Below are 16,016 nucleotides of genomic sequence, written 5' to 3'. Positions count from 1 at the left end.
GCAAGCCATGAGTGAGGTCCTCTTCCCAGAGGGTGGCAGGAGGAGGCCACACACGGGCCAATCTGCCTGGATGAAGGTAGCTGCCACTGTCAATGGCAGAGGCCTGGTTACAAAGACTTGGATCCAGCGTCAGAAGAGGTTTAATGAGCTGATATGCTTTGGCAAAATGAGTGCAACTCCCAACCCTCAAGATAGGCCTTTGGGTATTCCCACTTCAGCTGACACTCCAGCTGAGGAGCTTAAGGGCACATGTTGGGAGGGGTGTGTCAAGGCCACTTACTGAGCTCTCAGAATGGCTCAGAGACTTAGTGCTGTTGAATAACAGATGAATGAATGCCAGGAATGCCCGGGGATTTATTAACATGTGTTTCAGATGCGATTCAAAATATCATTATGCGGTAAATGTTCCAAAACTTTATGAGTACTGATGTGGTATGAAGTGAGATACCCTTGCAGCTGAGCAAGCCTTCCATGAAAAAGGCACAAGTGAAATTGGACATAGAACATAATAAAGCAATTTTCTTTGGAAAGTCAGTAGATTTGCAATTTACCCAATCAGGACGTTACTGCATCCCTCTGACAAAACCTAGCATCCCCAATAAGAATGTTAGTGGTGTTAATGGCATCAGGCGATAGGAGTTTGAGAGACAAAAAGCAAATTGTCTGAAAGTTGCATCGACAATTTGCTCATCCCTCTTGTCACAGATTAAAAATCCTACTAAAAGATGCAGGGGTGATTGATGATGAGTAAACAAAGCTTACTGAAGAGATTAGTGACAAATATAGAGGAGGACGTCATCATGGCCTATTGTAAGTCTTCCATTAGCAACAGATTTTAATGAAGTAGTAGACATGGATTTAAAAGCTGCGGGACAAGGACAGAAAAATTTTCATTTTGCATTTGATAGACATGGGGACATGATTCAGTCTTTCCACAGTAATACATGGTAAGACAAAAAAGTGATTGTGGATAAAATCATGGAAAATGAATAGGGAGTGGACTGGGGATACCAGCTAAATCCCTGACTGACAATGGTGGGGGCGGGGAGGGGGGGGGGGGGGGGGTGGATATTTGCCAATGACGAGTTTAGAGACATGTGTGAAAATATGAACACTGCAGTGATGAACACTGCAGCTGAAAGTCCTTTCAGGAGTGGACTCTGTGAAAGATATCACAGTGAATGAGATAGTCCTAAAGATCTTAGTTTGCAATTTGGTTGGTCAGCTAAGATGTGCCCTGGCATGGGCAGTCCGTGCGAAGAATTCACTTCAAATGTTTGGGAACTGTAACCCTTATCAGTTGGTCTTTGGGAGGAACCCCAAAATACCTTCTGTGCTGTGATCATCCCCCAGCCATAGAAGGAATGACAATTAGTTAAATTTTTTCTGCACACTTGAATGCCCTACATGCAGGGAGAAGGGCCTTCAAGGCAGAAGTCTGAGAAAATTCAACAAGCCTTATGGCATCACATAAAACCATCAGAGATAAACTTTAATCCTGGGGATTTAGTATTCTATAAAAGAGAGGGTGAAAGAGTGGAAAGGTCTGGGTAAAGTGATGGGAAGGTGGAGATTCTCCAACTTGGTAGTCAAACTGTTAGGGTCCATTCATCTAGGTTAATAGGGATTGATCATAAACTTGCAGGATCTGAACAATTAGTTGAAGGTGATGAGGCACCCTGTACCTCATACCCATATGTTATACAGTTGTGAGGAACAGAATACAGTAGATAAAGGGCTGATGACGATGGACAAAGAGATATTCGTACACAGGATGGGGCTATTTTACCCAAAGGACAACTGCCTAAAGTCAGTACTAGGGTAATGTACATACCATAAGGGTCCACTGAATGGGGGAATTGTAGGGCGAGCAGGGAAAGCCACTGGAAAATTCAAACATTGGCTAAACATCCAAGATGATGGACAAGAGGTAAGATCTATGGACTGGCAAAATGAGGTGAAACAGTGGAAAGTAAGAAAATGCATTGTGAGTCCCCGTAGTGGGTCTGGAAGTGACTCTGACACTAGGAAACAATTCCATACTAGCGATAAAACCTCTGCTTGTAGGAGGGAAGATCCTGTAGCAGTAGTGATAAAGAGATAAGAGGGCAAATAGAGGCCATAGTTTGACTAGGATATGCAATACAACCAGGACTACAGGACAATCTTGGAACACGACTAGAAGTAGAAGCCCTCATGATCAAGAAGTTATGACGGCTGCAAACAAATTGGAAGAAAAATTAAGAGGCTAAACAATAAGAGTTGGAAAATTGGAAGGAATTTGGGATCTATTCTGAAGTGCATGATATGGGATAGCCAGCCTTGTCACACTGATGGAAATGTATGGAGAAAGTACTCCTAGATGGGACATATAAGGCTAAAGTGAGACTAGTGGCTTGAGGTTTTGAAGAGAGACTTGGTGATTGACAAGTTAAAGTGGACTCCCCCACAGCAGGAAAAGTAATCTTGAAAATTTTCTTAGCCACATACTCGTGGGAAAGTAAGTCGATTGATATAAAAGTCGCATTTCTTTTTTGCAGGGTGTAAAATTTCAAAGAAGTCTTTTTGGAACCACTATAAAGAAGCAAGTGATGTAGAAGGGAAGCTGTGGAAATTAAACAAATGTGTTTATGGATGGAATGATGTGTTGAGAGTATGGTATTTCTCGGTTAGGTCTGTCTTGCTGAAAGTAGGTTGTATTCAGTTGAAAGCAGATCCAGCAAAGTTCCACTGCTATCACAAAGAGAAACTCGCAGGCATTTTTACGATGCATGTCAATGATTTTCTATGGGGATGTTCTGTGGAATTTGGACCATTGGTTGCAGGTAAATTAAAAGGGGAGTTTAAGAATGGAAGTCAGGCTTCAGTGGCTTTTAAATATATAGGTTAGACATTGATCAGAATAGGTTGGTAATAACCTTGAATCAGCAATCATGTTTAGAAAGTGTTAACTGGATCCCGATTAAATCAGGTCAGGTCATCACAGAAAGATGGTTTTACCCCCAAAGAAGAAACAGCGCAGTTAAGAAGTTCGTTTGGACAGTTAAACAGGTTATGTGCTCAGACAAGGCCTGATGCCAGTTATGGCATATTGGAACTTAGTAGTATGATGAAACACACTATAATTGAGGTTTTCAGGGCAAATAAAACATTAAAGAAATTAAATTTGGAGAAATGCATATTCAAGTTTCCAGTCATGGGTGATCCAAAAGACATGAAATTAGCCCTATTTAGTGATGCTTCTTATGCCAGTCTTCCAGATGGTTATTCGAGTGCAGCTGGATTTATCATATTCTTAGTGGGGGAAAATTGGAAGTGTTGTCCCTTGGCCCGGGAAGCCAAGAAAATAAAAAAAAGTTAAAAGTACCCTAGCTGCGGAAACACTGACGTTAGTAGAAGCAATAGATATGGGATTCTATTTATCTAAAATTTTGAAGGCAAAGGGCATTCAGAGAAAAGTTTGGCCATTGAATGCTATTTAGATAACCATTCTCTATGGGATAATGTTCATTCGATAAAGAGTGTCACTGAGAAAAGATTAAGGATTGACCTTGCAAGTATAAAGGAAATGTTGGAGAGAAGAAAGATGTCTAAAACAAAATGGGTTGATGCAAGTCACCAATTATCGCATTGTTTTACAAAGCAGAATGCTTGCTCCAAGAAATTATTGGAGGTCTTAGTGGAGGGACACCTTGCATTATGAAGAGTCATGAGAAATATGGAAAAAAACAATTTGTTTCTTCTTTGATTGCTTTGTAATTATTGAAATCTCTTTGTTTAAAGAAAGGGGCATATGTTAATGGTAGGTTAATCATGTTTTTAGAGATAAACAGGTTAAGGGTATTGTTTAATTAAGGCGCCAGAGCAAACATAAGGAGAGCCTGCTGGGGCAAGGGGAGAACAAAAAGGCAGAGATTTGTAATGCCGCATTCTGTGAATAAACCAACCATCAAGAAAAGGATCTGTATCAAGCTTCATTCTTCACCATTTGGCTGGGAATCACTTAACACTCTCTCTCCTTTGAAACCATCATCACTCTCATTAAAAAAAAATCCATCCTTCCTCTCCAACCTTACCCTCCTCCAAAGGCCCTCAAATGAGCTGCCATCCTTCAGATCCATATCCATCTCTCCCTATTTGAATCCCAGCTCACCCCGCTGACCCCCACTGCCCCACCCGTTCCGTTTCCGCCCTTCTCAAAGTATCAACTGTGCCCTGGTCAAAGTCCCAGATTAAATCCTCCATGACTGTTGTGCACCATCCATTCTGGTCCTTTTTGACCTCACTGCAGTTTTCAGTATAGTTGGCCACTCCATCCTCCCTCAAATGCCTCTCCGCTGTCCTCTAGCTCCTTCAGACTGTCCTTGCACAGTTCCATTGACACCAATCCAAAGCCAGCCACTACATTTTCAGCATTGGCTTTTCTTATTCATCAATCTGATTTGTTAAACACCACATCTGCTTTGCAGTCATTATGACTGACTGAAGCAATTACCTCACCTCTTTCTTTTATGGTAAAGCATGACATAATCTGTAAAGGCAATTCTTTTATTATGTAGTAAAAATACAGCTACTTAGAATTTTTGTTACAACCAGAAGATGGCAATGATTCGTAAACAATTTTGAAGTTGTGACATTACTCAGGTCCTGCCTGTGTTGCAACCTTTGCCTCCTCCCTGGCAGTTATAGAACAGGAATCGTCCAGAGGACATTACAAAACTATAGACTGAGGCTTCAGATAGAATGATACAGTACAGGAGGCCATTCAGCCCATCATGTCTGTACCAGCTCTTTGAATGAGCAATCCAATTCATCCCACTCCCCTGCTCTTTCCCGTAGCCCTGTGAGTATTTCCCTTTACATATATAAAAATGAATAAATAAAAAATTTTAAATCCTTTTTATTGAATCTGCTTCCTCCACCTTTCAGGCATTGCATTCCAGATCATAACAACTCACTGCCTAGAAAAATCTCTTACCTGGTTACCAATGGATCTTACCAATATATATTAAAAACAAGGTTTTTCCTGATGGCTCTGTGGGCCGTTTTACGAATGGTGATGTGAGTGCACTGCAATAGGGCCTTGTACTCAGGGAATGCTGCATAAATGGCAAAAGTGGGGTTGTCTCTTCTGCCACTGTAGAACAACATGCATGACTGCACATGGCAGGAGAGGGTAATAGCTACCCCTGAAGGCAGCAGGGATCTATGTGCTTGTTGATCAGAGCAGGGTGAACATTCAGTAGCGGGAAACACCCAGCAGCACAAAGGTTCAGTGCAGTGGACACTTAGACTTTCACAGAGATTGCCATCGCAGCATTGTTCCCTGACCACAGGACTGGTTCAGGGAGCCGAAGCAGGAATAACAAGCAGTGAGGGATTGGATGATACAGCCAGGCCACTGAGACTCCTCCTATTGGCAATATCTACTCAAACGCTGTCAATACCCTCCAGTGCTTCAACAGCAGCTTTAAAGAGGAGAAATTAACATAATGATTTGAATGAAGTAAACCTGACTAAAGAAAGGAAGGACTTGCATTCTTTGGCCTCCTTATCTCGAGAGACAATGGATAAGCGCCTGGAGGTGGTCAGTGGTTTTTATGTAGTGAATTATCATGTTCTCAGAATATGTCAAAGTGCTTCATAACCAACAGATTACTTTTGAACTACAGAACTGGTGTAAACTGCGCAGCCAATTAGCAAGGTCCCACTAAAAGAAACGAATGTTGGCTGAGGGAGGAATGTTGACCAAGACACCAGGTGAAACCCCTGCTCGTGTCCGATTAGTGCCATGAAATATATTATGTTCTCCTAAAAGGACAGACAGGGCCTCAATTCAATCTCTCACCCAAAAGACAGTATCTCTAACAATGTGCTGCACACAACTACCTTGAACCCACTATCTCATGACCCAAAGGAGAGCGTGCTACCAACTGAGGCAAACCTAATTTTCATGTGGCATATTAATGTACGTTACAATTGTTTACTGCGAGTTAATTTAGGAGCTTGAGCAAAACTCAACTCCGTCTCCATTAAGAACATAAGAAACAGGAGGGGGAGTAGACCATATAGCCCATTGAGTCTGCTTCGCTATGATTTTTGTATCATCGTCAGCCACGGGTGAGGTACCGGAAGACTGGAGGATAGCTAATGTTGTGCCTTAATTTAAGAAGGACAGCAGGGATACGCCAGGGAACTACAGGCCGGTGAACCTTACATCAATAGTGGGAAAGTTATTGGAAGGGATTCTGAGAGACAGGATTTTTATGCATTTGGAAAGGCATGGTCTGATTAGGGATAGTCAGCATGGCTTTGTGTGTGGGAAACCATGTCTCACGAATTTGATTGAGTTTTTCGAGGAGGTGACCAAGAGGATTGACGAGGGCAGGGCGATGGACGTTGTCTACATGGACTTTAGCAAGGCCTTTGACAAGGTCCCACATGGTAGGCTGGTCCAGAAGGTTCCAACACATGGGATCTAGGATGAGCTAGCCAATTGGATACAAAATTGGCTTGGTGATAGGAGGCAGAGGGTGGTAGTGGAGGGTTGTTTTTCAGATTGGAGGCCAGTGACCAGTGGTGTGCCGCAGGGATCAGTGCTGGGCTCTCTGTTGTTTGTCATATATATTAGTGATTAAAATGAGAATGTAGAGGGCATGATTAGTAAGTTTGCAGATGACACCAAAATTGCTGGTATAGTGGACAGTGAAGAAGGTTGTCTAAGGTTACAACAGGATATAGATCAACTGGGAAAGTGGGCAAGGGATTGGCAAATAGAATTTAACGCAGACAAGTGCGAAGTGATACATTTTGGGAAGTTAAACCAGGGCAGGACATATACAGTGAATGGCAGGGCCCTGGGGAGTGTTGTTGAGCAGAGAGACCTTGGGGTGCAAGTACATAGATCCCTGAAACTGGCAACACAGGTAGACAGGGTGGCGAAGAAGGCGTATGGCATGCTTGCCTTCATCGGCCGAGGCACTGAGTACAAGAGTTGGCACATCATGTTACAGTTGTACATAACGTTGGTTAGGCCGCATTTGGAGTACTGTGTGCAGTTCTGGTCGCCGCACTACAGGAAAGATGTGATTAAGCTAGAGAGGGTGCAGAAAAGAATCACAAGGAGGGTTTGGAGGGCTTGAGTTATGAAGAGAGATTGGATAGGTTGGGTAGGAGGCTGAGAGGGGACATGATGGAGGCATATAAAATAATGAGAGGCATAGATGGGTAGATAGCCAGAGTCTGTTTCCCATGGTAGGGGTGACTAAAACTGGAGGGCATAGATTTAAGGTGAGAGAGAGGAAGTTTAAAGGGGATCAAAGGGGTAAATTTTTCACACAAAGAATAGTGGGCATCTGGAATGAGCTGCCTGAGGTGGTGGTGGAGGCAGGAACAGTAGCAACATTTAAGAGGCGCCTGGACAGGTACTTGAATGAGCAAGGCATAGAGGGATATGGAATTAATGCAGGCAGGTGGGAATCGCATAGATAGGCATTATAGTTGGCATGGACGCAGGGGGCCGAAGGGCCTGTTTCTATGCTGTACGACTCTATGACTCTGTGACTCAATATGATCATGGCTGATCTGATTAACACCAACTGAAAATGATGACCCTTTCATTCACAATTCACATGTGTGCACCAGTTCCAACACAAGGTAAATTACATTTCCAGCTGATTTTGAAAGAAAATCCAAGTCTTTAATCAAAGGAGTAAAAAAGTATTCTTCAGAGTTTGCTATAAATTAGGACACACAATAAATCTATAAATGTACAACACCATCAATGACAAAACTTCATTGCCACGTCATTCCTCCCAATCTTCTTCAGGTGAAACACTAATTTTTCTCGATTGGCATTCTTCCCCTGCTGCTGTTTCCATTTGTCAAGCACCTGATAGGCTTTCTCATCCAAGCCATGGCTATCACAGTCATGATCGATGCCATGGATATCTCCTTCAGTCAAACTCAAGTATCTGCCTAATGTCTTCCAGTCTTTATTGAGCAATTTGGCCAATTCCATACATTCATCTGAAGTCACACTGGCTAATGGAGCTGCAACCAGATAGAAAGGCTTAATATAAAACAGGATTTTAAAAAAGTCCAACAAATGCATTTATACATGTATTTATATCAATAGTTAAAAGGCTGGGGTGGGGGACAACATTCTGTAGCAGAGCCAACAGAATAACTTATTCCACTATTTTTAAATCACTTTTGTTCAGTGACTTTTTTTAAAAATTCATTCATGGGATGTGGGCCAGGCCAGCATTTATTGCCAATCCCTAATCCCTAATTTAAGGTGAAGGGTGGGAGATATAAGGGGGATGTCAGGGGAAGGTTCTTTACCCAGAGAGTGGTCGAGGCATGGAATGCCTTGCCCGGGGAAGTTGTTGAGTCAGAAACTTTAGGGACTTTCAAAAGGCTTTTGGATAGGTATATGGATAAAGGAGAATGATGGGGTATAGATTAAATTGTCCTTGACAGAGGACAAAGGATCGGCACAACATTGTGGGCCGAAGGGCCTGTTCTGTGCTGTATGTTCTATGTTCTATGTTCTATGTTCCCCTCAAGAAGGTGGGGGTGAGCTGCCTTCTTGAATTGCTGAATTTGAATTGTGGTGATAACATGCAGAGCCTGGCTTGGGAGATACAAGGAGCTTACCAGTAAGTTGAATTAACATAACAGAGTGATTACACTATATGATACCAGTGTATGGATGCTTATTGTGCTCATTTAAGATTTCTTGCTATTTTAACAGAGGTGTTAACTGCTCAAAATAAACACACTAATTCAGATGTAAACTGGTATAACTAAGGGATGGCAATCACTATCCTGAAACTAGTCAAGAGACACCAGTCACTGCCCTGTAAGTAGGCAAGCTGTGGCAACTACTGCCCAAAAGGATGCCAGTCAGCACCCAGCAACTAGTCAAGGGGCAGCAGTTGCTATCTACCAACTAGCCAAGGAAAACCAATTACTACACGTCACTGCCTGGCAACTACCCTTGTGGCAGCAGGCATTATCAAGTTAGTCCACCAAGCCAGTTTCCCAGTGGTGGCATCAACATTCATTGTTTGAACATTTTCTTGCTGTGAGCACAAGCCAGAGAGAGATAGGGCTATAATACCGCAGAACTGACTTTCTGACCATGGCTCGCCTTAATAGAGGTTCCTTGAGGCAGAGAATCCTTGTGAAATGACCCCTGTAAAGCCTGAATGAACAATGCAGAAGGTAAGATTCACGGAGCGATGGGACACGAAAGAGCTGTGCTGAGGGGGTCAACACCCCAAACAAGCATCTCGCTGATCTGAGCGTGCCACATTTGGTGGGTTCTGAGGACAGGCCAAGCTCTCCTTTACAGGATAGCAGAGGGTGGTGAAAGAGGAAGTCATCACTCAGCTCACTCCAAGGCGGGGATATTCTTGAGACAGGAGGGAGATTTCTTCAGCACAATGTCAAAGCATAAAAGGGCCAGTTCTGTTGCCTAAAGATCAGGTGATGGTGATTAAAAGAGAAAAACTTGCATTTATATAACCTTTCACAACTTCAGGATGTCCAACAGCCCTTTAGAGCCAATGAGATACAAATGATGTGTAGCCAATGGTGCAATTTAGGTGTAACTTCAAATTTGCCCCTTTCCATCAACTCCAGTTCTACAGGAAAGCAGCTTTTTCAATAGTGCCAGGTCCCAGTTCCATCAGGTTCGAGACCTGGTGCGGGAACACCCGCATCACATGGGCACACACGATGCCAGTGACAACAGAGGCAAGGCTGGAAGGAGATGATGCAATAATCACTTGCTCCCACTTCCGGTGGAATCTGGGAGCACATAAACCTGCTGCTAATGTGTCCCACCCTTAATTCCTGCCCCCTCCCACTTGAACAATGACGGCCAACACCCAGGAATATTTTTTGGCTCAGAATTGCTCATGAGGGAGCAAAATGTTGAGGGAGGCCAGGAACACACTAGACAGACAACAGACAATGTCTAGAGTGAAGAATCAAAGAAAGGGGTACGGGTGACTGAAGCAACCAGGCTAGTTCAGAACCGACAATAATGAATTCATTCGGCCCCATCATAGGAACATAGAAAATAGGAGCAGAAGTAGGCCATTCGGCCCCTCGAGCCCACTCCGCCATTCAACTGGATCATAGCTGATCTTCTACCTCAATGCTATTTTCCCACACTATCCCCATTCCTTGATATCTTTAATATCTATCAATCTCTGTCTTGAATATACTCAGACTGAGCCTCCACAGCCCTCTGGGGGAGAGAATTTCAAAGAGTCACCACCATCTGAGTGAAGAAATTACTCCTCATCTCAGTTTTAAATGGCCTACCTCTTATTCTGAGACTGTTCCCCCTGGTTGTAGACCCCCCTCCCCCCACCACTGGCAGGGGAAACACCCTTCCTGTCGAGCCCTGTCTGCTTCAATGAGATCACCTCTCATTCTTCTAAAATCTAGAGAATACAGGCCCAGTCTTCTCAATCTCCCTCATAGGACAATCCAGGCCATTCCAGGAATCAGTCTGGTGAACCTTCGTGGCACTCCCTCTATGGTAAGTATATCCTTCCTTAGGTAAGGAGACCAAAACTATACATAATACTCCAGGGCGGTCTCACCAAGGCTCCATACAATCACAACACCACTTCTTTATTCCTGTACTCAAATCCTCTTGCAATAAAGGTCAACATACCATTTGCCTTCCTAATTGCTTGCTGTATCTGCATGTTAGCTTTCAGTGACTTATGAACAAGGACCCAGGTCCCTTTCGACATCAACACTTCCCAATTTCTCACCATTTAAGAAATACTCTGCATTTCTGTTTTTCCTACCAAAGTGGATAACTTCACATTTTTTCACATTATATTCCATCTGCCATGTTCTTGCTCACTCACTCAGCCTGTCTAAATCCCCTTGAAGCCTCTTTGCATCCTCCTCACAACTCACATTCCCACCTAGTTTTGCGCCATCAGCAAAACTGAAAATATTACATTTGGTCTCCATATCCAAATCATTGATACAGATTGTGAATAGCTGGGGCCCAAGCACTGATACTTCCAGTACCTCAATAGTCACAGCCTGCCAACCTGAAAATGACTCATTTATTCCTACTCTCTGCTTTCTGTCTATTAACTAATTCTCAAGTGTAGCCAGTATATTACCCGCAATACCATGTATTCTAATTTTGCTTATTAACCTCCTGTGTGGGACCTTATGAAAAGCCTTCTGAAAATCCAAACACACCACATCCACTGGTTCCCATCTATTCTGCTAGTTACATCCTTAAAAAACTCCATCCGGTTTGTCAAACATGATTTCCCTTTCATAAATCCATGTTGACTCTGCCCAATCCTAGCATTATTTTCTAAATGTCCATTTATCACATCCTTTCTAATAGATTCTAGCATTTTCCCTATTACTGATGTCAGGCTATCAGGTCTGTCGTTCCCCATTTTTTCCCTCCCTCCTTTCTACCTTCCAATCTTCAGGAACCGCTCCAGAATCTGTAGAATTTTGGAAGATGATCACCAATGCATCCACTATCTCTACAGCCCCCTCTTTCAACACTCTGGGATGTAGATGATCAGGTCCAGAGGATTGTTCAACTTTCAGTCCCATTAATTTCTCCAGTACTACTTTTTTTTATTATTAATACTACTTTCTTTCAGTTCCTCATTCTTGCTTGTCTCTTTGTTCTCTCTTATTTCTGGGTGATGTTTTGTATCTTCCTCCGTGAAGACAGACACAAAGTATTTGATTAGTTTCTCTGCCCTTCCTTATTCCCCATTATAAATTCCCCTGTCTCTGCCTGTAATTGACCCACATTTGTCTTTGCTAATCTTTTCCTTTCTACATACCTATAGAAGCTTTTAAATCCATTTTTGTTTCTCGCTGGTTTACTTTCACATTCTATTTTTCTCTTTCTTCATCAGTTTCTTGGTCCTCCTTTGCTGAATTCTATTATGCTCCCAATCAAAGAACAAAGAACAGTACAGCACAGGAACAGGCCATTCGGCCCTCCAAGCCTGCGCCGATCTTGATGCCTGCCTAAACTAAAACCTTCTGCACTTCCGGGGTCCATATCCCTCTATTCCCATCCTATTCATGTATTTGTCAAGATGCCTCTTAAACGTCTCTATGGTACCTGCTTCCACCACCTCCCCCGGCAACAAGTTCCAGGCACTCACCACCCTCTGTGTAAAGAACTTGCCTCGCACATCCCCTCTAAACTTTGCCCCTCTCACCTTAAACCTATGTCCACTAGTAACTGCCTCTTCCACCCTGGGAAAAAGCTTCTGACTATCCACTCTGTCCATGCCGCTCATAACTTTATAAACCTCTATCATGTCGCCCCTCCACCTCTGTCGTTCCAGTGAAAACAATCCGAGTTTATCCAACCTCTCCTCATAGCTAATGCCCTCCAGACCAGGCAACATCCTGGTAAACCTCTTCTGTACCCTCTCCAAAGCCTCCATGTCCTTCTGGTAGTGTGGCGACCAGAATTGCACGCAATATTCTAAGTGTGGCCTAACTGAAGTTCTGTACAGCTGCAGCATGACTTGCCAATTTTTATACTCTATGCCCTGACCGATGAAGGCAAGTATGCCGTATGCCTTCTTGACTACCTTATCCACCTGCGTTGCCACTTTCAGTGACCTGTGGACCTGTACACCCAGATCTCTCTGCCTGTCAATACTCCTAAGGGTTCTGCCATTTACTGTTTACTTCCCACCTGCATTAGTCTTTCCAAAATGCATTACCTCACATTTGTCCGGATTAAACTCCATCTGCCATTTCTCCGCCCAAGTCTCCAACCGATCTATATCCTGCTGTATCCTCTGACAATCCTCATCACTGTCCGCAACTCCACCAATCTTTGTGTCATCCGCAAACTTACTAATCAGACCAACTACATTTTCCTCCAAGTCATTTATATATACTACAAGCAGCAAAGGTCCCAGCACTGATCCCTGCGGAACACCACTAGTCACAGCCCTCCATTCAGAAAAGCACCCTTCCACTGCTACCCTCTGTCTTCTATGACCGAGCCAGTTCTGTATCCATCTTGCCAACTCCCCTCTGATCCCGTGTGACTTCACCTTTTGAACCAGTCTGCCATGAGGGACCTTGTCAAAGGCTTTACTGAAGTCCATATAGATAACATCCACTGCCCTACCTTCATCAATCATCTTCGTCACTTCCTCAAAAAACTCAATCAAATTAGTGAGACATGACCTCCCCTTCACAAAACCATGCTGCCTCTTGCTAATAAGTCCATTTGTTTCCAAATGGGAGTAAATCCTGTCCTGAGGAATCCTCTCTAATAATTTCCCTACCACTGACGTAAGGCTCACCGGCCTATAATTTCCTGGATTATCCTTGCTACCCTTCTTAAACAAAGGAACAACATTGGCTATTCTCCAGTCCTCTGGGACCTCACCTGTAACCAATGAGGATGCAAAGATTTCTGTCAAGGCCCCGGCAATTTCTTCCCTTGCCTCCCTCAGTATTCTGGGGTAGATCCCATCAGGCCCTGGGGACTTATCTACCTTAATGCTTTGCAAGACACCCAACACCTCCTCCTTTTTGATAATGAGATGACTGAGACTATCTACACTCCCTTCCCTAGGCTCATCATCCACCAAGTCCTTCTCCTTGGTGAATACTGATGCAAAGTACTCATTTAGTACCTCGCCCATTTCCTCTGGCTCCACACATAGATTCCCTTCTCTGTCCTTGAGCGGGCCAACCCTTTTCCTGGTTACCCTCTTGCTCTTTATATACGTATAAAAAGCCTTGGGATTATCCTTAATCCTGTTTGCCAATGACTTCGCATAACCCCTTTTAGCCCTCCTGACTCCTTGCTTAAGTTCCTTCCTACTGTCTTTATATTCCTCAAGGGATTTGTCGGTTCCTAGCCTTCCAGCCCTTACGAATGCTTCCTTTTTCTTTTTGACGAGGCTCACAATATCCCGCATTATCCAAGGTTCCCGAAACTTGCCAAACTTATCCTTCTTCCTCACAGGAACATGCTGGTCCTGGATTCTAATCAACTGACATTTGAAAGACTCCCACATGTCAGATGTTGATTTACCCTCAAACAGCTGCCCCCAATCTGAATTCTTCAGTTCCTGCCTAATATTGTTATAATTAGCCTTCCCCCAATTTAGCAACTTCACCCGAGGACTACTCTTATCCTTATCCACAAGTACCTTAAAACTTATGGAATTATGGTCACTGTTCCCGAAATGCACCCCTACTGAAACTTCGACCACCTGGCCGGGCTCATTCCCCAATACCAAGTCCAGTACGGCCCCATCCTTAGTTGGACTATCTACGTATTGTTTCAAGAAGCCCTCCTGGATGCTCCTTACAAATTCTGCCCCATCCAAGCCCCTAGCACTAAATGAGTCCCAGTCAATATAGGGGAAGTTAAAATCACCCACCACTACAACCCTGTTACCTTTACATCTTTCCAAAATCCTCAGCCTTACTGCTTTTTTGGCAACTTTATAAGCCTCTTTCTTTGATCTAATACAATCTTTAACTTCTCTTTGTTAACCATGATTGGATCAATTTTCCTGCTGGGAATCAGCTCACAGACTGGAAATTCCCAGCTAGTAATAGTATTTACCAATCAAACAGTGTAACACAATTACTCACACTTTACAATTTCTTCTTGGCTGGTATTCTGAGCTGCTTCTACAAAGAGATAAAATGAAAAACATTGTCATTTTTTTTTTTAAAGAGTATGCAGCCTCAATTTCTGCCCCTCTCCCAGTCTTCACTCAGACACATGCCTCGTGGGGTCAGAGGACAGGGTAAATGGCCCTGCTCTTAACTGGCACCATGAGTCAGCAGAAGAGAGATTGTTCCGGATCAGTCCTCCCCTATCACTGCAGACTACTTCCTTACACACTGCTCACTGTCCTCAAGCAACGAGGCTGCTATTGACACCTCGGTATTGGTGGGGGGTGGGCGAAGTGAACCAGTATTGCTCCATGCTGGGATGACAGCTGGCTGTGCACTGACATGCAAAGGCATGACATCTATTAATTATTTTAAATATTCACTTTCCCTGTTTCAGGCACCGAGGCTGAGAATTTTCACTTCAGCACTGGGAGTGCTTGCCAAAAAAATTCCACACAAGCCTCTGATCTCTTGGACCATTAATGTGAACGGGTGAAATTTGCTGCCATGCACTCCCAGCATGCACCAGGACAGCGGAGACAGGAAATCCTGGCTCCAATCCCACAACCCAATGGCCTCAAAATCAACTGAAGTTCAACCAACTGCACCGTGAAGTTCCCCAGCCCCAAATGCAGTGAAGTAGCCCTTACTGAAACAGTACAGCATTGAGTTCCCCACACCAGCCATCCTGTGATCTGAGTGAGGTTGCCAATTTAGTCTCAGTATTACAGAGTGTCAACTCACACCCATTGGGTACAAATGTGTCCCATCAGCCTGGTAGGGCTTTGAACCTTGATCCGACTGCACAACCCAGACTTTGGCAGCTTTCCTGCTGAACGACAGAATGGTGAAGAACTAACCAACCAACTGTGACATGCGGGCAGGAGTTAAGAGCACAATCTGAGCATATAGGCAGGTACATCCCACTGTCTTGATAATTGTGATCTATATTTATTTTATTTTTTTATTTAGAGATACAGCACTGAAACAGGCCCTTCGGCCCACCGAGTCTGTGCCGACCATCAACCACCCATTTATACTAATCCTACACTAATTCCATATTCCTACCACATCCCCACCTGTATATGATAACCATTATCCAACAGATTCAATTCCTGCAGTGGTGATCATGTAAATAACCATTGCTGCGTATATTAAAATAATTGGGGGTCAGAGGATGACAGACTGCTTCAAATTCATCCTCATGGATTATAACATCACCCACTCTCTCCCAATCTTTCTCACCAATAACCCATTGTTCACTTCAATAAATTGATCCAGGATGGAAGGGCACAGGAGCGCCGTTTGTCCGACTGGGC

The 16,016-nt window shown here is 43.6% G+C and overlaps 1 protein-coding gene across 1 annotated transcript in view; it reads right to left on the bottom strand.

Annotated features, from left to right (window-relative positions):
• Positions 1-4,585: 4,585 nt before the first annotated feature.
• The window catches only part of LOC137379033 (receptor-interacting serine/threonine-protein kinase 2-like), a 46,910-nt gene continuing 35,479 nt past the window's right edge, over positions 4,586-16,016 (bottom strand). Inside the window, exons 10-11 of the mRNA XM_068049617.1 lie at positions 14,671-14,709; positions 4,586-8,052 (exon numbers count right to left, since the gene is read on the bottom strand). Of these exons, the coding sequence (XP_067905718.1) occupies positions 7,781-8,052; positions 14,671-14,709 (311 nt within the window). The 3' untranslated portion in view covers positions 4,586-7,780. The remainder of the gene's footprint in view (positions 8,053-14,670; positions 14,710-16,016) is intronic.

Source organism: Heterodontus francisci, chromosome 17 (genome assembly GCF_036365525.1).
Source record: "Heterodontus francisci isolate sHetFra1 chromosome 17, sHetFra1.hap1, whole genome shotgun sequence".
NCBI lineage: Eukaryota > Metazoa > Chordata > Chondrichthyes > Heterodontiformes > Heterodontidae > Heterodontus > Heterodontus francisci.
This window is presented reverse-complemented; position numbering and strand designations above follow the sequence as displayed.